Source organism: Taeniopygia guttata, chromosome 1A (genome assembly GCF_048771995.1).
Source record: "Taeniopygia guttata chromosome 1A, bTaeGut7.mat, whole genome shotgun sequence".
Classification (NCBI taxonomy): domain Eukaryota; kingdom Metazoa; phylum Chordata; class Aves; order Passeriformes; family Estrildidae; genus Taeniopygia; species Taeniopygia guttata.
Window position 1 is genome coordinate 19,576,108 of NC_133025.1, and position 18,115 is coordinate 19,594,222.

The 18,115-nt window shown below is 38.2% G+C and overlaps 1 protein-coding gene across 1 annotated transcript in view; it reads right to left on the reverse strand.

Moving 5' to 3' along the window:
- Window positions 1–7,537: 7,537 nt before the first annotated feature.
- Window positions 7,538–18,115, reverse strand: part of MAPK11 (mitogen-activated protein kinase 11) — a 30,659-nt gene continuing 20,081 nt past the window's right edge. Inside the window, exons 7-12 of the mRNA XM_030256437.4 lie at window positions 17,810–17,924; window positions 17,615–17,686; window positions 15,923–16,002; window positions 13,084–13,162; window positions 11,520–11,693; window positions 7,538–8,240 (exon numbers count right to left, since the gene is read on the reverse strand). Coding sequence (XP_030112297.1) covers window positions 8,167–8,240; window positions 11,520–11,693; window positions 13,084–13,162; window positions 15,923–16,002; window positions 17,615–17,686; window positions 17,810–17,924 — 594 coding nt within the window. The 3' untranslated portion in view covers window positions 7,538–8,166. The remainder of the gene's footprint in view (window positions 8,241–11,519; window positions 11,694–13,083; window positions 13,163–15,922; window positions 16,003–17,614; window positions 17,687–17,809; window positions 17,925–18,115) is intronic.

Sequence of the window (18,115 nt, forward strand, 5' to 3'; positions counted from 1 at the left end):
GCCCGGTCCCGACGGCATCACCGCCCGCCGCCGCGGCTCCCCCGGGACCGGCGCTGGATCCGCGCCGCCTGCAGCGCCCTGCCTCCCTCCTGCCCGGCGGCGCCCGGCCTCCCTGCCTGCCTCCCTCCTGCCCGGCGGCGCCCGGCCTCCCTCCTGCCCGGCGGCCTGGGGCTGCGCTCCGCGGGGCGCGCAGGGAGCCCGCACACGGAGGCAGGTGCCGGGGCTCTCGCTGCCCGTGCGAGCCCTTGCAGTGCGGACCAAACCCCTCCCGGCCGGCTCTTCCCCGCCACGGGGCCCCCTCACGCCTGCCCTGTTTTGCCTTTGTGCTCAGGTTCCGGTGAGGTGCCATCGCTGGGAGTACCAAAAGTGAGCTTTTGGATAGCCTCTGCCCTGAGACGAACTGCTGGGGTTCCCAGACCATCCCAGAATGACACTACAAGTAACAACAATATTTCATATAGTTAAATAAAAACACACACACTTGGTTCAGGTGCTCAGAACAAGTGGTCCTTCACATGGATGAAGTGAACTGGAATGGAACTGTTGCAGCAGTGGTTTGAAATTATTGCAGTGTTGGAGTATGGACAAGAGCAACCTTCTCAGTGGCTCTGTAGTAAACAGGCCTGGGCCAGCAACACGTGTAAGGCTAAGACCAGGTTTAAAATATGTTTTATGTGTTCTCTATGTGAATATGATTAAAATTCTTGTCCTCCAGGGTCTGGTAAAGCCTTTGTTTTTTTTTGACTTCACCCCTGAGCAATGTTGCTGAGGTTATATGATTTCAGATTTGCTGTCACTGGTGTTCAATTTGTGGTTTAGCTCTAAAGGGACAATCTGGACAAGTTTCATGGCCATTTTGGTAGTTGCCAGGGGCCCTGCCCTTTTGGTGCCTGACTACCAAATGCGGAAGAGCTGCCCTGCCCTTGCTCCTCCCGGGGTACAGGAGAGCAGAGCCTTCCAGCTGCCAGGTGTTCCAGTGCTGCTCTCTGCTGACCTGTTCGAATCTCTGTGTTAGTGAGAATGGAGAGCAACCCTCTGACATTTAGCGGTTAACATGAGGCTTTGTGAGAAGTGTTAGATCAATGGTAGATATTTACTTTTAAAAATCCACTGTCCCAGGAGATTATTTTTTAATTTGTGACATCCCTTCTATGCTGTTTGCCATTCAGATGTTAGCTGGTGTGATATGTGGTACAGGTAAGGTGAAGGCTAAAGTAGCTTCCTCTTGTTTCGAACTAGGCCATTAGTTAAATTACTTTTATGTACCATTATATATGCTTCTAATAGAGACAGGATTAGTTCTGTTTGTCATCCCTCACCTACTTTTCCTTGATCTAGTTGTGACAAAGTGGTACTTTTTTACTGCTTGCTTTTTATCAAGGCAGAAATTAGGTTATTTTGATACAGTAGATAAAAGTACTAACTTAGCATCAAGAGAAGTTCACTCTTGTGCAGAAGCTGAGAATATTACAGAGCAACATTTAAAAAACATTCTAAATGGACAAAGTTATCCACTTCTGGTTTTCCCATGTTTTTCCTTCAGTAAATATGTAGGCATACTTTGCTACAGATGGATGAAGTAGCCGTGTAGGTCAAATATAAGACCAGCTTTCCCACCAGGTCACACATATAGGAGACGAGCTGGTAAATTTACTGAAAAGACTATGAAATTAGCACTGTTGTAACAAGGGAAGCTTTGTCTAATAGACCATTCAAAATCTCTATGAAGGGAATAAGTCAAGAAATTTGGGTCCATCCACAGCTGGTAGACCTTACAGCAGCGTCACAAACTGCATGAGTCTCTGCATCCTGCTAGGCTCAGCTGGATACATGGTGATGTGTTTTCCCAAAGACAATTTGTTGCCAGGGGACTGATAGATGCTACAGCCATATCTTATCCTGGGCAATGTGTGCTTGACAGGGCAATGTGTGCTTGACAGGATGGATTTAAAAAGGAGTGCTATCAGATGTTCCTGCTTCTGGCATACATCTATTGTAAAGTTAATAGAAAAAAGGAATCTTCTTCAGACATCATTAACAAAAAATAATAAATGCATTAATGGTGCAAAAATTGCACTCTGCTAATGCTCATCCTACAAAGGGAAGATTTAAGACGTATCAGAATGTGGTGGGGTTTTTTTTAAGAGCCAGCTTTTGATGTGCTGGACAGTTGCCATCAGCTGCAAAGCATATGAGGTAGATGGGATGGGTACAGTACTTTTTCTAATCACTCTGGGAACTGAGAGCTCAATTTCCCTCCAGCCTGGTGCTGGAGCAGAAGCTCTACAAGCAAACAGTGAGAAATCCAATAGTTTTTCTGAGAAATCCTACATTTATGAAGTCTGGTGAGAGAGTTTGATGGCAAAGCTGCTCACCACAAGCTGTCACTTGGAATGATAAAATGGCACAGCCCTGTTTGTCAGGAGCTGAACTGTGGGTGAGCTGCTGGGCCCTGGGTGCAGGGAGAGGGGACTGATGCTGATCTCCAGACCAGGCACTGGTAACATGCACGAAAAGAGATCATACAAAATCCTTTGAAGAATCAAACATCTTCCCACCTTTCTGCCTGTTTATATGTCTGTCTTTCATATGATCGTTTTATTCTTGATACACTAATTCACATATTAATAATTTGGCTGTGTAAAACATACCTTAAATGTCAATAAACATAAAATCTTGCTGAATTGTCAAAAGCTGATTCCTAGAACATTATTATTTTTTAAGAAGCTTTCTATATGCCCACCTTCAAAAAATACTCTGTGCTTGCCTACTTAGATCTGTTGCCATGGAGGAAGTAAGTTCATTCTATTTATTACAACAGGAAGTAAAGTTTAAAAAATAGTAATTAAAAAATCTCAGTTTTAATCGGAAAATATTCTTGTGCTATTTTGTCCCCACCCTTCCCCACTGGAGTCACTGCCAACTATTTTGCAACTTTTCTGATTTTGTCTCTCTGCCCAATGAGCAGGGTGTTTCAGTTCTAGTTCTGTAACATGTTGCCCTCCTGGGGGCCTTGCCATGTTGCAAGGTCACTAAGCCATCAGCAGAAAGGAGTAAATAAATATACACACTTAAGTGCTTTTTTATTTAAAAAAATAATTAAAAGTATACATTACATTTTTTTCAAGAGGTCAAGTGAGAACTTACTAAGTAACTATGTACTACCCCATTATCCCTGCTTCTTGGAGGTTGGTAGAGGAAAAGAGGCCAGTTGTAGAGAGTAGTAGACACCTATATGTAAATCAACTACTTTTAATGCTCTCCTAACTTTTTCTCCTCAGAATCCACCAAAAGGTCCTCTCCTACAATAGATTTGAAGGAGTTTAATTTTTAAACTATCACAGATTGTTGCAGTATGAGATGCTATGGTCTATAGAGCAAAAAAAATAAAATCTCTTCAAGAATTTCCCAACCTCAATGCAAAAATCATATGAAAAGAGCATTAATGGATATCACTGATAGATAGCTTTACTCATTTAATATGTGACAATAATCGGAGCTGGGGGACTATGGGAGTGCAAAACAAAACATTTGTATGTCTGCAAGATTGAAGCCTAGTTGAAGAGTTTTGCTCATTGAAATTGAGTGAAATTGAAATTTCTGGTCTAATGGATTAAGTCTCTGGTTGGAAGATCAGTGTTCACATAGAAAGCTCACAATATATTCTGCCACTGTAGAGAAAACTTAGACCCTTTTAGGTGTATCAGTTCAATATTTTATTTTACAGCAGAAAGAAGAGCAGTGGCAGCAACACTAATGTAGCTTTTAAAATCTCTTGGTACTAGTGCCTTAAAACCCCTTACCCAGACTCATAGATTAATGACACTTGGTACTCTCACTTGTGCTAGTGTGCTGATTTTCTAAGAACCAGTGTTTGCATCCACAAACACTAGCAGCAGTAGCAGCAATGTGTGAGAAAAAAAGCAGCTGCTCTTAAAGCAAATGGAAGTGTCGCTATTAATTCTTTCCTAAGGAGACTGATCTTGACATGGTTGAATCCCTTTCTGCTGCTAACAAAAGACATAGTTTACCCAATCTACAACACAATTCTCTTTTCATGAGAGCTAAATCTTTAACACTGCTCATCTGTCAGGGATTCTTGGGCCAAGTCAGTAATTTACAGATGTAGCAAAGGATCCTTAAGTAATTTGTGCTGGCTGCTCTGTATGGTACTTTTTTGGACAGATTCATCTTTGATAGGTCCCAAGAGTGGGGAAAGTGGAGGTCTGTTTTCTTGTTATGATCCAGGAGCACATGTGACAGGAAGAAAGGAAGGAAGTAACTTTTGTATTGACTGCTTCCCACCTCTGTCAAAGTTTCTTTTGCTGCCAACATTTTGTCCTTGAAAGGGTTGTTTCCCTCCTGACCCTTAGGGTGAGCACGCTGTGTCAGATCCTGCAGCACAGGATCCTGACCCTCCTTCCCTCTTGCTTTCATCTGGTATACCATATAAAAAAAAAACCACCAAGAGCACAACATAGAATTCTGCAACAGTGCTGTCTAAATAATGACTCTACCTACTGATATTGATGTATTTATTTTCATATATCAGTATTGATTACCTAATTTCCTATTTTTCCCCTTCTACAAATTTTTGAACTTCTTAGTAACCCTGCTATTTCAGACTCAAGTAGCCACTTTGTATCTTCAGGGTATGGCACATGATATCCTCTAAAACAGTGTTTTCCTCTAAACTATCCTTGGTTTTTCTTTCCATTGGTCCAGTGTAGATTAAAGGTTTTTTTATTCCTGTCTGCTTTGGCTGTGGCCTATCAATTTCCTGTTGCTGGGTTTCAGTGCTGATGAGGTAAAGAGATTAAAACATAAAGTTGCAGATTCTAAAAGTATGGCGTATACTTAAGCATGTCAAAAGACCGAGATGCATGCAAAAGATTTTCCTTTTGCAAGACCTTTTGCTGCCAGTGATGATTAAATTACTAGACTTGGGGGTTACACTCTGATTATAGAGTGAGATAATACTAGAAGTGATTTCAATTCACTAGGTGGACAGACAACAAGCTCTTGTGACTGAAAACTGAAATGAGATAAATTCAGACTAAAAGAAAATTGCTAACAATGTTGGTAATTGACCAGAGAAAGCCTTGCACAGTTGTGTACTCCCCACTGGAAACCTGAGCTGCCTCCTCCATGAGCAAAGCCCAGCCACGCTGCTTTGTGCTTTGCAAGTGGCAAGGGATGAGATCCTAAATTAGGATTTTACCCTAATTTAGTGTGGGCTAAAACCCACTCTGCTCTCCTCAAGCATAAATGCAATGTACAGGGCACCTACAAAGGCATGACTGCTACTGAAAGTAACAGTGCTGTCAGGAGATTAACCCCCCACTGTTTAAGCAGGAGCCACTAAAAGTTTTGCAAATAACATTTGGACTATGTAATCAATGCCTTCATTAATGACATTTTTAGCAAATATTTTTTTATAAGAGCTTTATATTTACGTACTCTTTAAAATTTACTTTCAAGCCATCTGCCTCACCAAGCCTGACAAAGCCCTCACTCCTCTATATTTACCTCCATCTGCCTGTTTGAGTTGGTAGATAAATGTTTTCTTCCATCTGTGTTCAAATGATAAGCATTGTTAGTGCTAAGCCTCCCACCTTTCTGTCCCATTGGGGTACTGGCTTTCCAATTACCCTCTCTTGCTGTTGTAAACTGATAAAGTTATCAAATTACAGTCTCATGTTGGATTGCCACAAGGGAGCTGGTTACCAGCTCTAGAAAAATACTTTAATTATTGGGTTTTGAGGTCTAAGTAATTACCTTCATTTTGCACATCTAGGAAAAAGATGTCTGTCTCCCTACTGTTTTTCTTTACATTAAAATGAGATGATTTACAGGTTTTGATGGTAATTAATTAAAAAGGGCTGAGCTATTGTTGCCCATTACTGTCACCTGTGATTATTTTAAATGTGGCTATGACCATGTTCTTCCTACATAATTTATCTCCTGGAAAAAAACTGCATCTCTGAATGTCAAAGAAAATATTCAGAGGAAGATTCAGAGTTGACAGAAGAACAAATTTTAGAAGCAACATAAAACTTCCTTTCTACCTGAAGCGGCAGAGCTATGGCAACCAGTTTTATGCATCCTTTGAAGCATTTGGCATTGGCCACCCTCAGAGCCAGGAACCCAGATTTAACAAATGAAGGGACAAACCCCATAATAAATTAATTACTGTCGGACATAAAAAGTTCTTGTGAAATCTCTTTACCTCCTCTTTGCCCTTCCAACTGAAATGGAGCTGCCAAACAGGCTTGTAAACTCAATATCAGATTCCAGAGAAAATAAAGCAATGAGTAATTTTAACTGGCAAACAAATTAAAAAATGTTCAAGATATGACTGATTGAATATTTTCATTATGTAGTTAGACAAATAGTATAAAGATGTAGAACTTTTTCACCTATTTTAGTCAGCATGAAATTCAGTCATTGCATGATAATTGCAAGCCTCATCCAGCTTCAAGGAAAGCCAAAGTAACAATGACTGACAGCTCTTCCACGGAGCCACAAGAAATTCATGCAGGCATTTACTTTCAGATTAACATGCCCTGGGGAAAGTTGAATACAAGTGGCTGCATTTCACTGGATGCAAGTATTGGATAATTAGTCAACATTGCCAAAACAGTCTATCACTTAGGCCACAAATCAGAAGCATATCTTATAGATGGAATGCCTATTTCTATTTCTGAAAAAAAACAAAGTTCTTGGACTTGATTTTTTGTTTTAAAATCTGTTTATTAAGAAAATGCCTTTCTTTTTACATAGAAAAGATACAGAGGAAAGTAAATGCAGTAGAACCCATTACCTTATATAACTGCTATACAATTGAGTATCAATGACAAAAGTTTCAGAAAACCTAAATATTATAAAAAGCCACCTCCAAAATAAGACTCTGACAGAGCAAGAACAAGACACAAATTAAACATTAAACAGCTGTGAATCACAAGTGTGTACAAAGACACAGCCAATACAATACAAGAGGTCTTGTGCCAAAAGGATGTTCCTCTAACAGTATTCTACCTGTTATGTTCCTGTATACAGTATAATGGAGGAATCAGATAAATTTAATTATTTTAAAAAATCTTGGTATCTATGTGTCCTGCAATTTTTTCTTTTATTTTCCAACTTTTCAGAGTTGGAAAACCTTTAAAATTGTGCTTAAAAAGAAACTCAAATGAGAATGTGGCAAATTCTTGAATCTCTTTGTTTTGTCGTGTCTTCCAATGGCAATTACTAGATTACTTTCCCAAGGATTTTGTGAAGGAAAATAAGACAGTGTGGAATATTTAATTCAAAGTTGTGAACTGAATTGAGCACTCCTGCATTGCCATCTGTGACAGCCTTTGCTGAAACTTGCAGAAGTCGACAGAGCTCTGCTGCAGTACCTTCAAGGCACCTTCCTGTAAACCCAGGCAAATTCCCCAACAGTCCAGCAATTGGGAAGTAAAACTGTCTCACAAATGGGAACTGTGCAGATTAAAAAAATAGGTGTGGAAAATAATGAGAACAGACACTTGAATGGCAAGAGAAGAGAAAGATTTATTTTAACTGACTTTGAACTGGTGTTAAGATTGCTTGGGAGACATCCAGTACATGTGTAAGACCACCACAGATATGACTACATATGCATATTCTGTCTATCTCACTACCACGCCCTCTCTTCATAAAGGCACTAACTATAAATAGTACGAAAACGGACAGATTAAATGCCACAAAAAAAACCAACCAAACAAACAAACAAAAACAAAAAAAGGATTGCTTGTATGGACTTCTTGTTTATGTTTGTATACATTCATGCTTTAAATGTACAATTTTAAAATTAATTTAAAAGGTCACCTTTATTTTGGCAATACAACTGATAAAATGAAACATGCAGAACACACGGCTTGACAAAACTCAGTGCATAATTTTGTCAGAATGAAGCAGTTCTTTACCACCCTTTGTGAGTTGGGAATACATTCATGTTACAAGGCAAAAATACCCCCACCCAAACCAGACAGCATCTGGATTCTGTTTAATGCATTTGTTTTTCCACATCTCCTCCAACATCTTTGGATAGTAAGATCTATATCTGACCACAGGTTAAATTGTATGGTTATATTTTAACAGTCTTCATAGTGCAGCAGGGCAAGACAGAGCTGCCTGTATTCACTGTTCTATTTCCAGGCTGTCCATTTTTAAGTCGGGTGGTTTAAAGCTATTCACTTCTTCATAGGTAAGTTCTGTAGAGGGGGTGTAAAGAAGAGAGAGGAATTAGGTGATATTTTCTCCAAAAGAAAAATATTCCAGACAAAACAGTTCTGCAGATACACATGACTTGTAGTTTATTTCCAGCCTCTTTAATGTCCAGATCCAAAAACAGACTGAATTCATTAGGAATCCTCCTCTTAACCTCAGATTACAAATCAGACTCTCAAATGCTGTTATTGTACAACAGGACTGTCCCCTTCAACTAATTACTAAAACACACAGGCCCTGAAATAAAAACATCAATTACACTGTCAGATGACCTACCAAAATGATGTAATAAAAGACAACATGTAATGGAAAATGGAATCTTTAAAAGTACCTAGATAAGATTTCAAAAAGTACACTTTTTACTGTGGAGTATATTCTTTATCATCTCTCAGTTAGTTGCCTTCAATTATGCATAATTTGCAGTTCTGTGCTAATTCCTTGTGATCCTGGCTTTGTTTGGATTTTTGGTGTTTTTCTTTTCTTTGTGTTTTTTTTTTTTTTAATGTTTTATTGTAGCTGACTTAATTTTATGGTACTCTGAAAAAAATTTCTTTTTGTCTTAGAAGTATGTAACAGCTTTCATCAGGAAATTCTATATTCATCAATAGCTAGAAACTAATGGGTTACTTGCTATGTTACCCTGCTTTGGGAATAACCCTTTATCTTTTCACGCTAACAGTCATGTCCTGTTTTCTGCCTTGGACATTAATGGAATATGTTGTCAGTGGCTACCTCTTTCATATTTTCTCAAATTAGATGCTGCTTTTTAAGGATGAAATCCTGTTTGCATATGGCTAACTTCAGGTTAGGGCATTACTTCAGGTTCTGTTCTCCAAACAGTGATGATATCAATCTCAAGTCTATTGGCTTTTTTATTAAGTACCTCTGTCTGAGACAGCTGCTATGCCTGCAAGTGTACCTAGGACTCCTCTAAAAAGCATGTAAAAAATCTTGGGACTGAATCTTGCTTATGCTCTGGTTTTGTTGTGCTGTACCACTGTGTACAGTTTCAGTGAGGGGTTTCTGTGAAGGAAAGGTTCTGTGTGCAGAGCTCCAGGCATCAGAGGATATGTTAAGTGACTTTGAGTGACTGACTTATGACTACTACATAGAATTACAGGCAGCCAGGGAGCAGCTACAGCTGACTGAACTTGGAGAAGTCAGTGTCCTCACAAATCGGACACCCAGAGCTGTATTAGAAATTATTCTCACTGGCTGTGTGGTTTATGTTTATGAAGCTCTTTACCCACACCTCACTGCACCTACTCAGCAGAGATAACGTGCAACTGGAGCAACATCTAAGGAGAGAATGTATAGCATTCAACTCTGAATAGCATATTCTTGGCCTCTAAAATTTTAAAATATTTTCTAACAGATTAAACATGTCAGGAAGAAATCTGTGAGCTTGGGTTGTTAGCCTCAGCAGTGTGCAATGGAGGCCAAAAAAACTCCAAAGTGCATAATATGTAAGACAAAAAGTCTGAAATCTTGTTTTACTTTGGTGCTCAGCCCCTTGAGATCAGGCACCACTGATTTTTAACTTCAACAGAAAAAGGGCAGGAACGTACCAACGATATCTTGAGATATTGGGTCAATATTTCATCGACACTACAAACATTTTATTTCATCTTACTTAAATGTGCACATGCTGTACTTGAAAATAAAAAGTTTATTCCCCAAGAAAAAAATATGGCCAGAGGGAAGAAGGAACAGAAGCAAACCTGCTGTGCAAGTTTGGAGATTTTTCTCTCAGGCCTTTTTTTAAACCTGAATAAAGAAGGAATTTGACCTGTAGTTCTGTCAAGGTCAATTATGTAAAAAATGATACATGAAAATGCAGTGATAAATATGATACAGCCCTTCCAAGAGAAATCACCTTCATGTCCTCATTTCAGTTTAGAAAGTGTTAAGCTGTTAAGCTAAGATCGTTCCTGAAATAATTTCAGTGGAATTTCATCACAAACAGAAATCCGCTTCATGACTCAGAAATTGTTAAACTTTCCTGTTAAAGACTCAGGCAACTGAAAAAGCAGCAGAAAAAAAAAAATCACCCACTTCTAAGTACAGCAGCAAATGAATGCAGCTCTCAACAAACAAGATGTATGGGTGCTGCTGTAGGCTGCCAGGTTTTGCAAAGGAGAGCATGTGTAAAGAGTAAGCGATGCCAGTCAATCCTCCTTGTTTGTATAGACAGTCAGCTTCTACAAAAGCCTCTCCAGGGCTCTAGGAGGTTGATTTATTGTAGAGAGAGCCATGAACTCACTATTATCTATCTTTAAGATACATTTGCTGTAGACAGTCTGCTTTCTCCCCTGTAATACCCAGGATAAAACATGGCACAAGTGGATGGGCATGAGTAAGACATAAGAGTATTTTTCGTCATAAACCTAACCACTATGATAATACATTTTTATCAAATTTTTCCCGAGTAAAAGTTACAGAAAATGCAAATAGAAACAAAAGAACATTTATTTTATAGAAGACTTATTTCCTCTTAAGCCAAGGAAAGACCTTTCTTGATAAACAGAAACAATTACTTTTCTACAACATTATTCTCAATTTAAAACCTCTGCTAAGGAATTTTCAGAATAATATGTCCTCATTAGACAGTGGTGAAATTGGACTGTACTTTTCAGAGTACTTGCAGTCTAATGTTGAGCCACCTTACTTCTGTGATACTGCAGTGCAATCTGATTGTGTTGCAAGCATGGAAGGTTGTTGCAGTATTTACCAAAGAAAGGTTTTGGGGTGTCACTCCCAAGTAAAATCATCAACTATCATCTCAAACAGAACCAATAGCATGGTGTAGTTATTAATCAAAATTCCTTTGCTATCTAAAGAATTATTAACAAAATACACATCTATGTGGATAATATTACTTTCTGGTTCTGGTCAGAACTACACCAGAATCCCAAGTAGTGTCACTTGCCCCAGGACAGTTATTTCAGCTGCGGGTCTGACCTAGAAAACTAAAAGCAAAACAGAATGTGTAATTACCTGATAGCTAGCATCAGCTTTTAGTTAAGCTTTCACTGGTACAGGGAATCTAGTAAGGAGATGATAGAAGTGGGGGAGTGGGCAAAATCCAGAGAGGAAATATAAGCTTTTCTACCTGTCTGCTCCCACAAGCACGCATATGAACTTATCTTGTTTACCTGAGGCTTAAAAGTTCAAATTGCTCTGGCTAGAAATGGAGGAAAACTGTTATTCAACTAAGGCTTTTTCCTGCTACATGTCTTAACTAGTGCATGCAGTTCTGATACCTTTCCATTCATCTATGGTTCGCTCCTTGTTCTCTATGGACTCGTCATACAGCTCAGCCTCAGGTTCATCATCCGGATCGTGGTACTGTACAAAGTAGGGATGGGCAAGTGCTTCTGATGCAGTGATCCTTTTATCACTGTCTAAAATAAGCATCTTCTCAAGGAGATCTACAGCTAAGGCAAAACAGAAATGTAGTTAAAAGCCAGAATAGACTATGAGGAAATAAAAGAAAAGGCAACTGTTTACACTCCATCTATTCTCACTCACCTTAAACACAATTAATATTACTGGCAAAATTTAGGCAACATAACAAGTAGGCTTTGAAGATTTTGTACTGCAAGTACAAAAGAGTGCTGAAGGAAGCTTCTGGTTTGCTTGTGACATGCACAAAAGTTCAGTATAGTCAACTGGAGATCTGATTCACCTCTCTGGATATCCAAGGACTTAATCCTAAAAAGACCCATGTGTGCTTATAAGGTAATATCCTGTGTTGGGCTTTGTATGCTTAAGTTTGCACTGATCAGGACTAAGCTAAGTTACTTGTGAATAATAAAGTGTGAGATTACACCTCGAATAAGCTGCACCAATGAAATGATCAGGTGAAAAGCCCAAAGCAACTTCAACAGGACCCAGCATAAACAAAATACATTTGAAGTTGACATTTGAAGTATACCAGAAATAAGAGAGAGTTGTATGGCTGAAATTAGTTTTTAATTGAAATGTTATCATAACTATTTCAAATACTACTTTTTTACTGCTTTCATATAAGCATTGGCATTAATTTGCCTTTATGCTATTAATATGTAGCATGCTCTCATGTACTTCAGGCAAATAAATCCCATTTTTTAATATGAAAGTGTTCCAAACTACTTGTATTTGTAAGAATAAAATTTGTATTAATACACAAAATTAATTCAAACCATTTTTACTCACATTACTTCCACATAATGGAATATATAATTCCTTGATGGAACTCATCTGGTACTGCAGTGAGATGACTCTGATGACTCAAGTGTCTCCTTTTTATGTCACAATAAAAAGTTCACAGAAACATCTCTTTTGCACAGGGAGAACCAATTGATTAGACAGAAAAACAACTATACAGGATCAGATCAAAGGTCTGCCTTAGCCCAGTATCCTGTGTCCAACAATGGCTCATATATTCCTAGGAAATAATACTCCAAAGGGTCATTCAAACAGCTGTACTTCCTGGTACATTCTTTTGCTTGCCAGTGATTTACAGCTCATGGCCTTCCTGAGCCAGAAGTTCTGTCTCTAATCTAGACCCAATGGCATTTTAATTTATTTTTGCTGTGTACAGCTGGCTTTTGCTTTTCATCTATGGACCATTTCCCTTTAGGAGGTTCTTGTAATCTCCATCAGAAACAAAAGACACAGGCTTCTGAAGGGGAAAACAGTCTCAGGAAGAAAGGTTAAGCAAGGCTCTTCTCACTGGTCTGATTATTATTATTATTATATGGGATCATATAGTAAGGAACACAAGGAATGCTTGAGTCCCTATGATAGTGAACAAATTTATCTGTGTCAGTTTGACTTTCTTACCTAATGGATTGGCACCACGAAACACTGCTTTCAAATCCTGCTGAGGCATATGTGGAAGAGATTCGATGTATTTTCTTGCCTAGAAATAAGTCAATATACATACCATATCCACAGGGTTAACTTTTGCTCAACAGTAACCACATTAACTCTAAAAAACCAGACATTTTTTAAATCTTTCTTATACATAGGAAATCTCTTTACATAAAACCACAATGTATGACCTTATTTCAAACACTCACTCCTGTACACTGGACAATAAACAAGAGAGTTTTAAGCAGGTGCATTTTGGTTTAAGGGTTAGCACTTTAGCTTTCACCTGTGCTTACTGGTTCATTGCAGTATATCCCCAGGGAACACATGCATGTAAAGCTCAATCAGAAACTGCAGCCTGAATAATCTTTCAGTTACCCTCAGCAAAGTGGTATAATTCAATCTGCAGCCTTCTCTCCTCTCTCTTCTCTGGTGAGACGTAGCTTCACAGAGCAAACAACAAATTCTGATACTCCATGCGAACAGATTTTCAGATGTTTAACAGAATTTAAGAGCTTGCCTTTTCACTGTGGCTGTGAAAGGTTAATTCAAACTCAGCTAGTAAAAGCCTGCCTTGGTATAGGATCCACAAATGTCAGCCTAATAGTACATCAGCTACAAATTTTTAGGCTGAGGTAGGTAGGTTGGCAAGAGAAGAGGTTGAATACTTGGATCAGACAGAACAGGGAATTCTGAAAAGGAATTGTCAAAAAGGAAGCAGGTAGCTATTCCCTAAATCCATTAAAAACCTCAGCTGGTGTTTGGACAAACCCTAACCCTTTTAAAATGTCTCTCAGGATTTAGCAGTCCTGTTAGAAGGACGCTATCTGAAGGCGGCTAAGCAAGCATCCTTGGCCCATGGAAAACAGTAACTAATCAAAAACTAATCCTAACATGACTGAACAAGATGCAGTGACAATTACCTCCAACCTTGCCCAGAAATCCCTTGGAAACAACACAGACCTATCAAAGTGCACTTACTAGCCTGTCCCCTCTGCTTATATACTCACCTCAGAAACCTGACCAAGAGAATCCCAATGTTTAAATTATTCTGAAATGCAATTACCATTTAAACTCATATTAACATGAAACACTGACAAACACCTCATAACTTGTGCTGAAATATCCAAGGAAGTTAATTTATTAGTTTCCAGTTCTTTAATCCTCTACTTATAACTGAAAATAGGCTTGGCATTTCAGCAAATTTCTGACATTGCTGTTACAGGAATGTCAAAAAATTGTCTATGTCTGCAAGCTGCATTAAGAAATAACTAAACAATAAGGCCAAACTACATGCTAAAGAAGAACTAGAATGAAGAAATTCCCTTGCAGCTGGCAATTACCTCCAAGCAAAGTATGCATCTCATTTGACATTGTTCCTCTAATCAGGCAGCAGCAGCCCAAAGGTGACCTAGCAGCACTCCTGTTCATTAACCTGGTTTTTGTATTCTGCCTTTGCTGTAAAAGTATAATTAGCCCAAATAAAATAGTTTCAGGATTCCTGTACCTCACTGAGCTATGTTCTGAAACACAAGAAATTAAAAGAACAAAGGACATACTATTTCCAGTAAGTATTTAAGGTGTTACTCTCATGATCAAAAAGCTCACTAGTTGAGGGAACAGAACACATTTGTATACACTACTGAGAATGTGTTACAGCAAAACCTGTAGGATCTTAACAACACATGAAGGCTACAAAAGGACCTATGAGACTATACAAGGACCTATGCTTAGGACAGCACAGTCTGAGATTTGTTGGTTGATGAAGTCCTTGGCAAAAGGATGGATGCTTAGTTAGTCTCCTGCCCCAGCCATTCCTAGGCACTGGGTAGCCAAAAACTCTGGGACTGTGTATTGGTCTGTGATGATGAGGTTGCATTATACTTGGACCTTCCAGAAATACAGGGCTGCTCTGGCTCTCCTACTGATCCTGCTTACTTAACCTACTAGTGTATTTATTAGTAAGGTCAAAGGAAACCCATCAATATATACACAAGGTGAGAAATAGCCATTCGTATTAGTCTGAGATGTACACAGAAGAGGTTTAAGAAAACAGCTGCAGCTTAGGAGATATCTGTGTGCTGGTGTTTATCTGAACTCTTACACATCACCTACCTTTATCAAACAATACTACATCTCATTCCTCAGCTTGCTATCCACAGTTACTGCTTACAATGAATCTTTTAAGTGTCACTTTAGCAAAGAAACTAAGTAGAAATTGTTCATTTACTAGATTACTATTTAAAGAAGTCACGTGGAAAGTTAAAAAGCCCACTCTTCATGAATGTTATAAAGAAATTGGACTTCACACATGCATTTAGAAAGATGAATAAATACGATTTTCAAATTAGGAATCTAAATACAGCACTCATGCAGAACACACGTTATTTGATTTGGGTACATCTCTCTTTAGAAACCTTACAACAATGTAAAGCATACAAATTACAGAGCCATCAGATTTAATAGCAACAATATAATGCTATGAGCTAAGCACCAGTTTTAATTTTTTAAATTATAATTTAATTATAAGCACTTTAAAAGATCATTGGGATTAATGTCTTAACACTTTGCAAAAACTGAGTACATGAGAACAAGTATCAAAATTCATCCAGTGATAGTCAAGGTATCTGGATGCCTCCAAAAGCATATTTTTTAATGGTGGCATTCTAGCAGCAAAAAAACAGAGATAATTTTAAGGAATTTGCTCGTTTACTAATCTGAGTGCCCATGTAACACAGGCAGTGAATAGAATGCCAGTTGGAGAAGGAATGAGGGAAAGTCAGTTAACTGAATGAAGCTGTGAACTCACATGTTCTGATGATATCTTCTTCAGAAGTTCTGAACTGGGCGTGCCCACAACTTCCATTATTCTCTTCAGTTGATCGATATCTGCATAGTTTCAGGGAAATAAACAGCACACAGTCCTTCTGGGTTTAGACAATTAATGAGCTTCCCTACATGCAAACAAGATGTTTAAAACCATTCAGCAAGACAATTCCACCATAGCTCCTAGAAGGATATCAATTCATATCTGCTTAAGCCTAATCCTGGAGTACCAAATTCTCTATTGTACTATATTAACTTGTCAGGTATGTCAGCTGCATGAAAAATATTGCTTTTCTGTCCTAGTTCCCAATTTAATACATTCTTAAGCTTAATATTAATAGCATATTTATGTTTCAGCGATCTGAGGGATTTCTGAAGATCAGTTTAATATGATACATAGCTCATAGGCCTAAATCACTAATCTGAAGATTGGCAAGTGAAAAGTTATAATTTGGTGCCTTTAAAAATTTGTTTTATATAGGTCTCAAGATTAAAACCTTTGAAAATGTTAATTTTTCATTGCAACCTGGGACCTGTAAAGTATATTACATTTTTATAGAGACTCAAGATTTACAGCTTTATTTAAATTGATATAATCATATACTTGCAGACAATATTTTATAACAACAAAAAAAAATATTTCTTGTGAACTATATATATTGATTTTTTAAAAATACCACATATCATGAAATCAAACAGTCTGAGGACAGTCATCTCCCAATGATGAAATACCTGGAGAATGCCTGTGGTTAAAATAGAGGCTACTGATGCTGAGCACAACAGGAAGGCCAGTGGGGAGATTTGGTCTCAGCACTCTTAAGATTATTTCAGGCAATTCTAATGTCATAATGCTTTGCACCCAGAAACAGCTTAGTATCAGCAGAAGTACTTGGTTTTGGACGGGTTTCGGAGTAGCAAGAAATGTCAATATTCAGTACAGAAGAATGTGTTCTTGTTTCTCATAATAAAAGCTTGATGCAGTTGTTTCCTCATTCCTTATTATGTGTTTATCTTCAGTTTTCTTTTATTATTTTACTGCTCTCCTCAGAAACATCTCTTTTTTGCTCCTGCCAGCAGAAGAAACAGCAATGGAAATCCCTGATGCTCCATCAGGGACCATAGCACAGAGCTGCAGTGAAGGAAGGGCTTTGTTGCTCCTGTGGCATTTCTGGTACTACTGGCTTCTTTTACTATAACAGGACACAATAGATCTGTTAATTCACTTATTGTTTAAAAGTTAACTCATTTGCATTTTCTGAAACTTTCAGCCTAAAAGCAGTTCTATTTTGTTAAATCATATTAGCTGGTGAAAAAATGATGCCTTTTCTCAGCTGCAGTTTTAGCATACGTTATTTCAGTAAGATCCACACATGGAAGAAATCTACCCTGTTGTAACTAGGTTATTATTTAAATACAGATACACAAAAGAATAAATGTAACTTTTTGTTGCTTAGGAACATCTGTTACTGGTTTTTATCTTACCAGTGGGTCTCATTTTCAGTTGTCATACATCCTGAACTGAAAGATTAGCAAATTGTTTATACTTTTACAAGTTTGTTACCTCAAAACCATGTCTATAGAAACACTCAAGTCCTTAGGGAAAAAAAAAAAAAAAAAAAAAGGAAGAATTAGAGAGTATTTTTTAGTTCCATTTTAAGTTTTATATTAAGGATACAATCATTTCCTGGAAACAGAGCCTTTCCCTTCAATAGCTCTGCCATGATGCATCCAACCGACCATATGTCAACTGCCAAAAAACAGAGACAGAAATGTGCACAATGAATCAAAGAGATCCTTAAACACAGCTACTTCTTGGTTTAAAACTATCACTATATCCAGCTGTAGCAAAATACAAGCCTTCACAGCTTACCTGTTTGATTGTAGTGCATCCAGTTTAACATAATTTCTGGAGCTCTGTACCATCTTGTTGCAACATATCCAGTCATTTCATCATCAGTTTGACGAGCTAAACCAAAGTCTAAAATCTACAGAATAAAAATAAAATAATAATTTTAAAAAACTCCTTTCACTTTTGTATAGGTCCTGATTTTCCCATTACCCATTACTGAGTTTTCTGTAGTCCCCTACTATTGGTGAAGTAAATCAGCAGCACTCTGCAGATGAACTCATCTGCTCTTCCTGCTGTATCCATGCAGTCTCTGGTGCTGCATAAAGA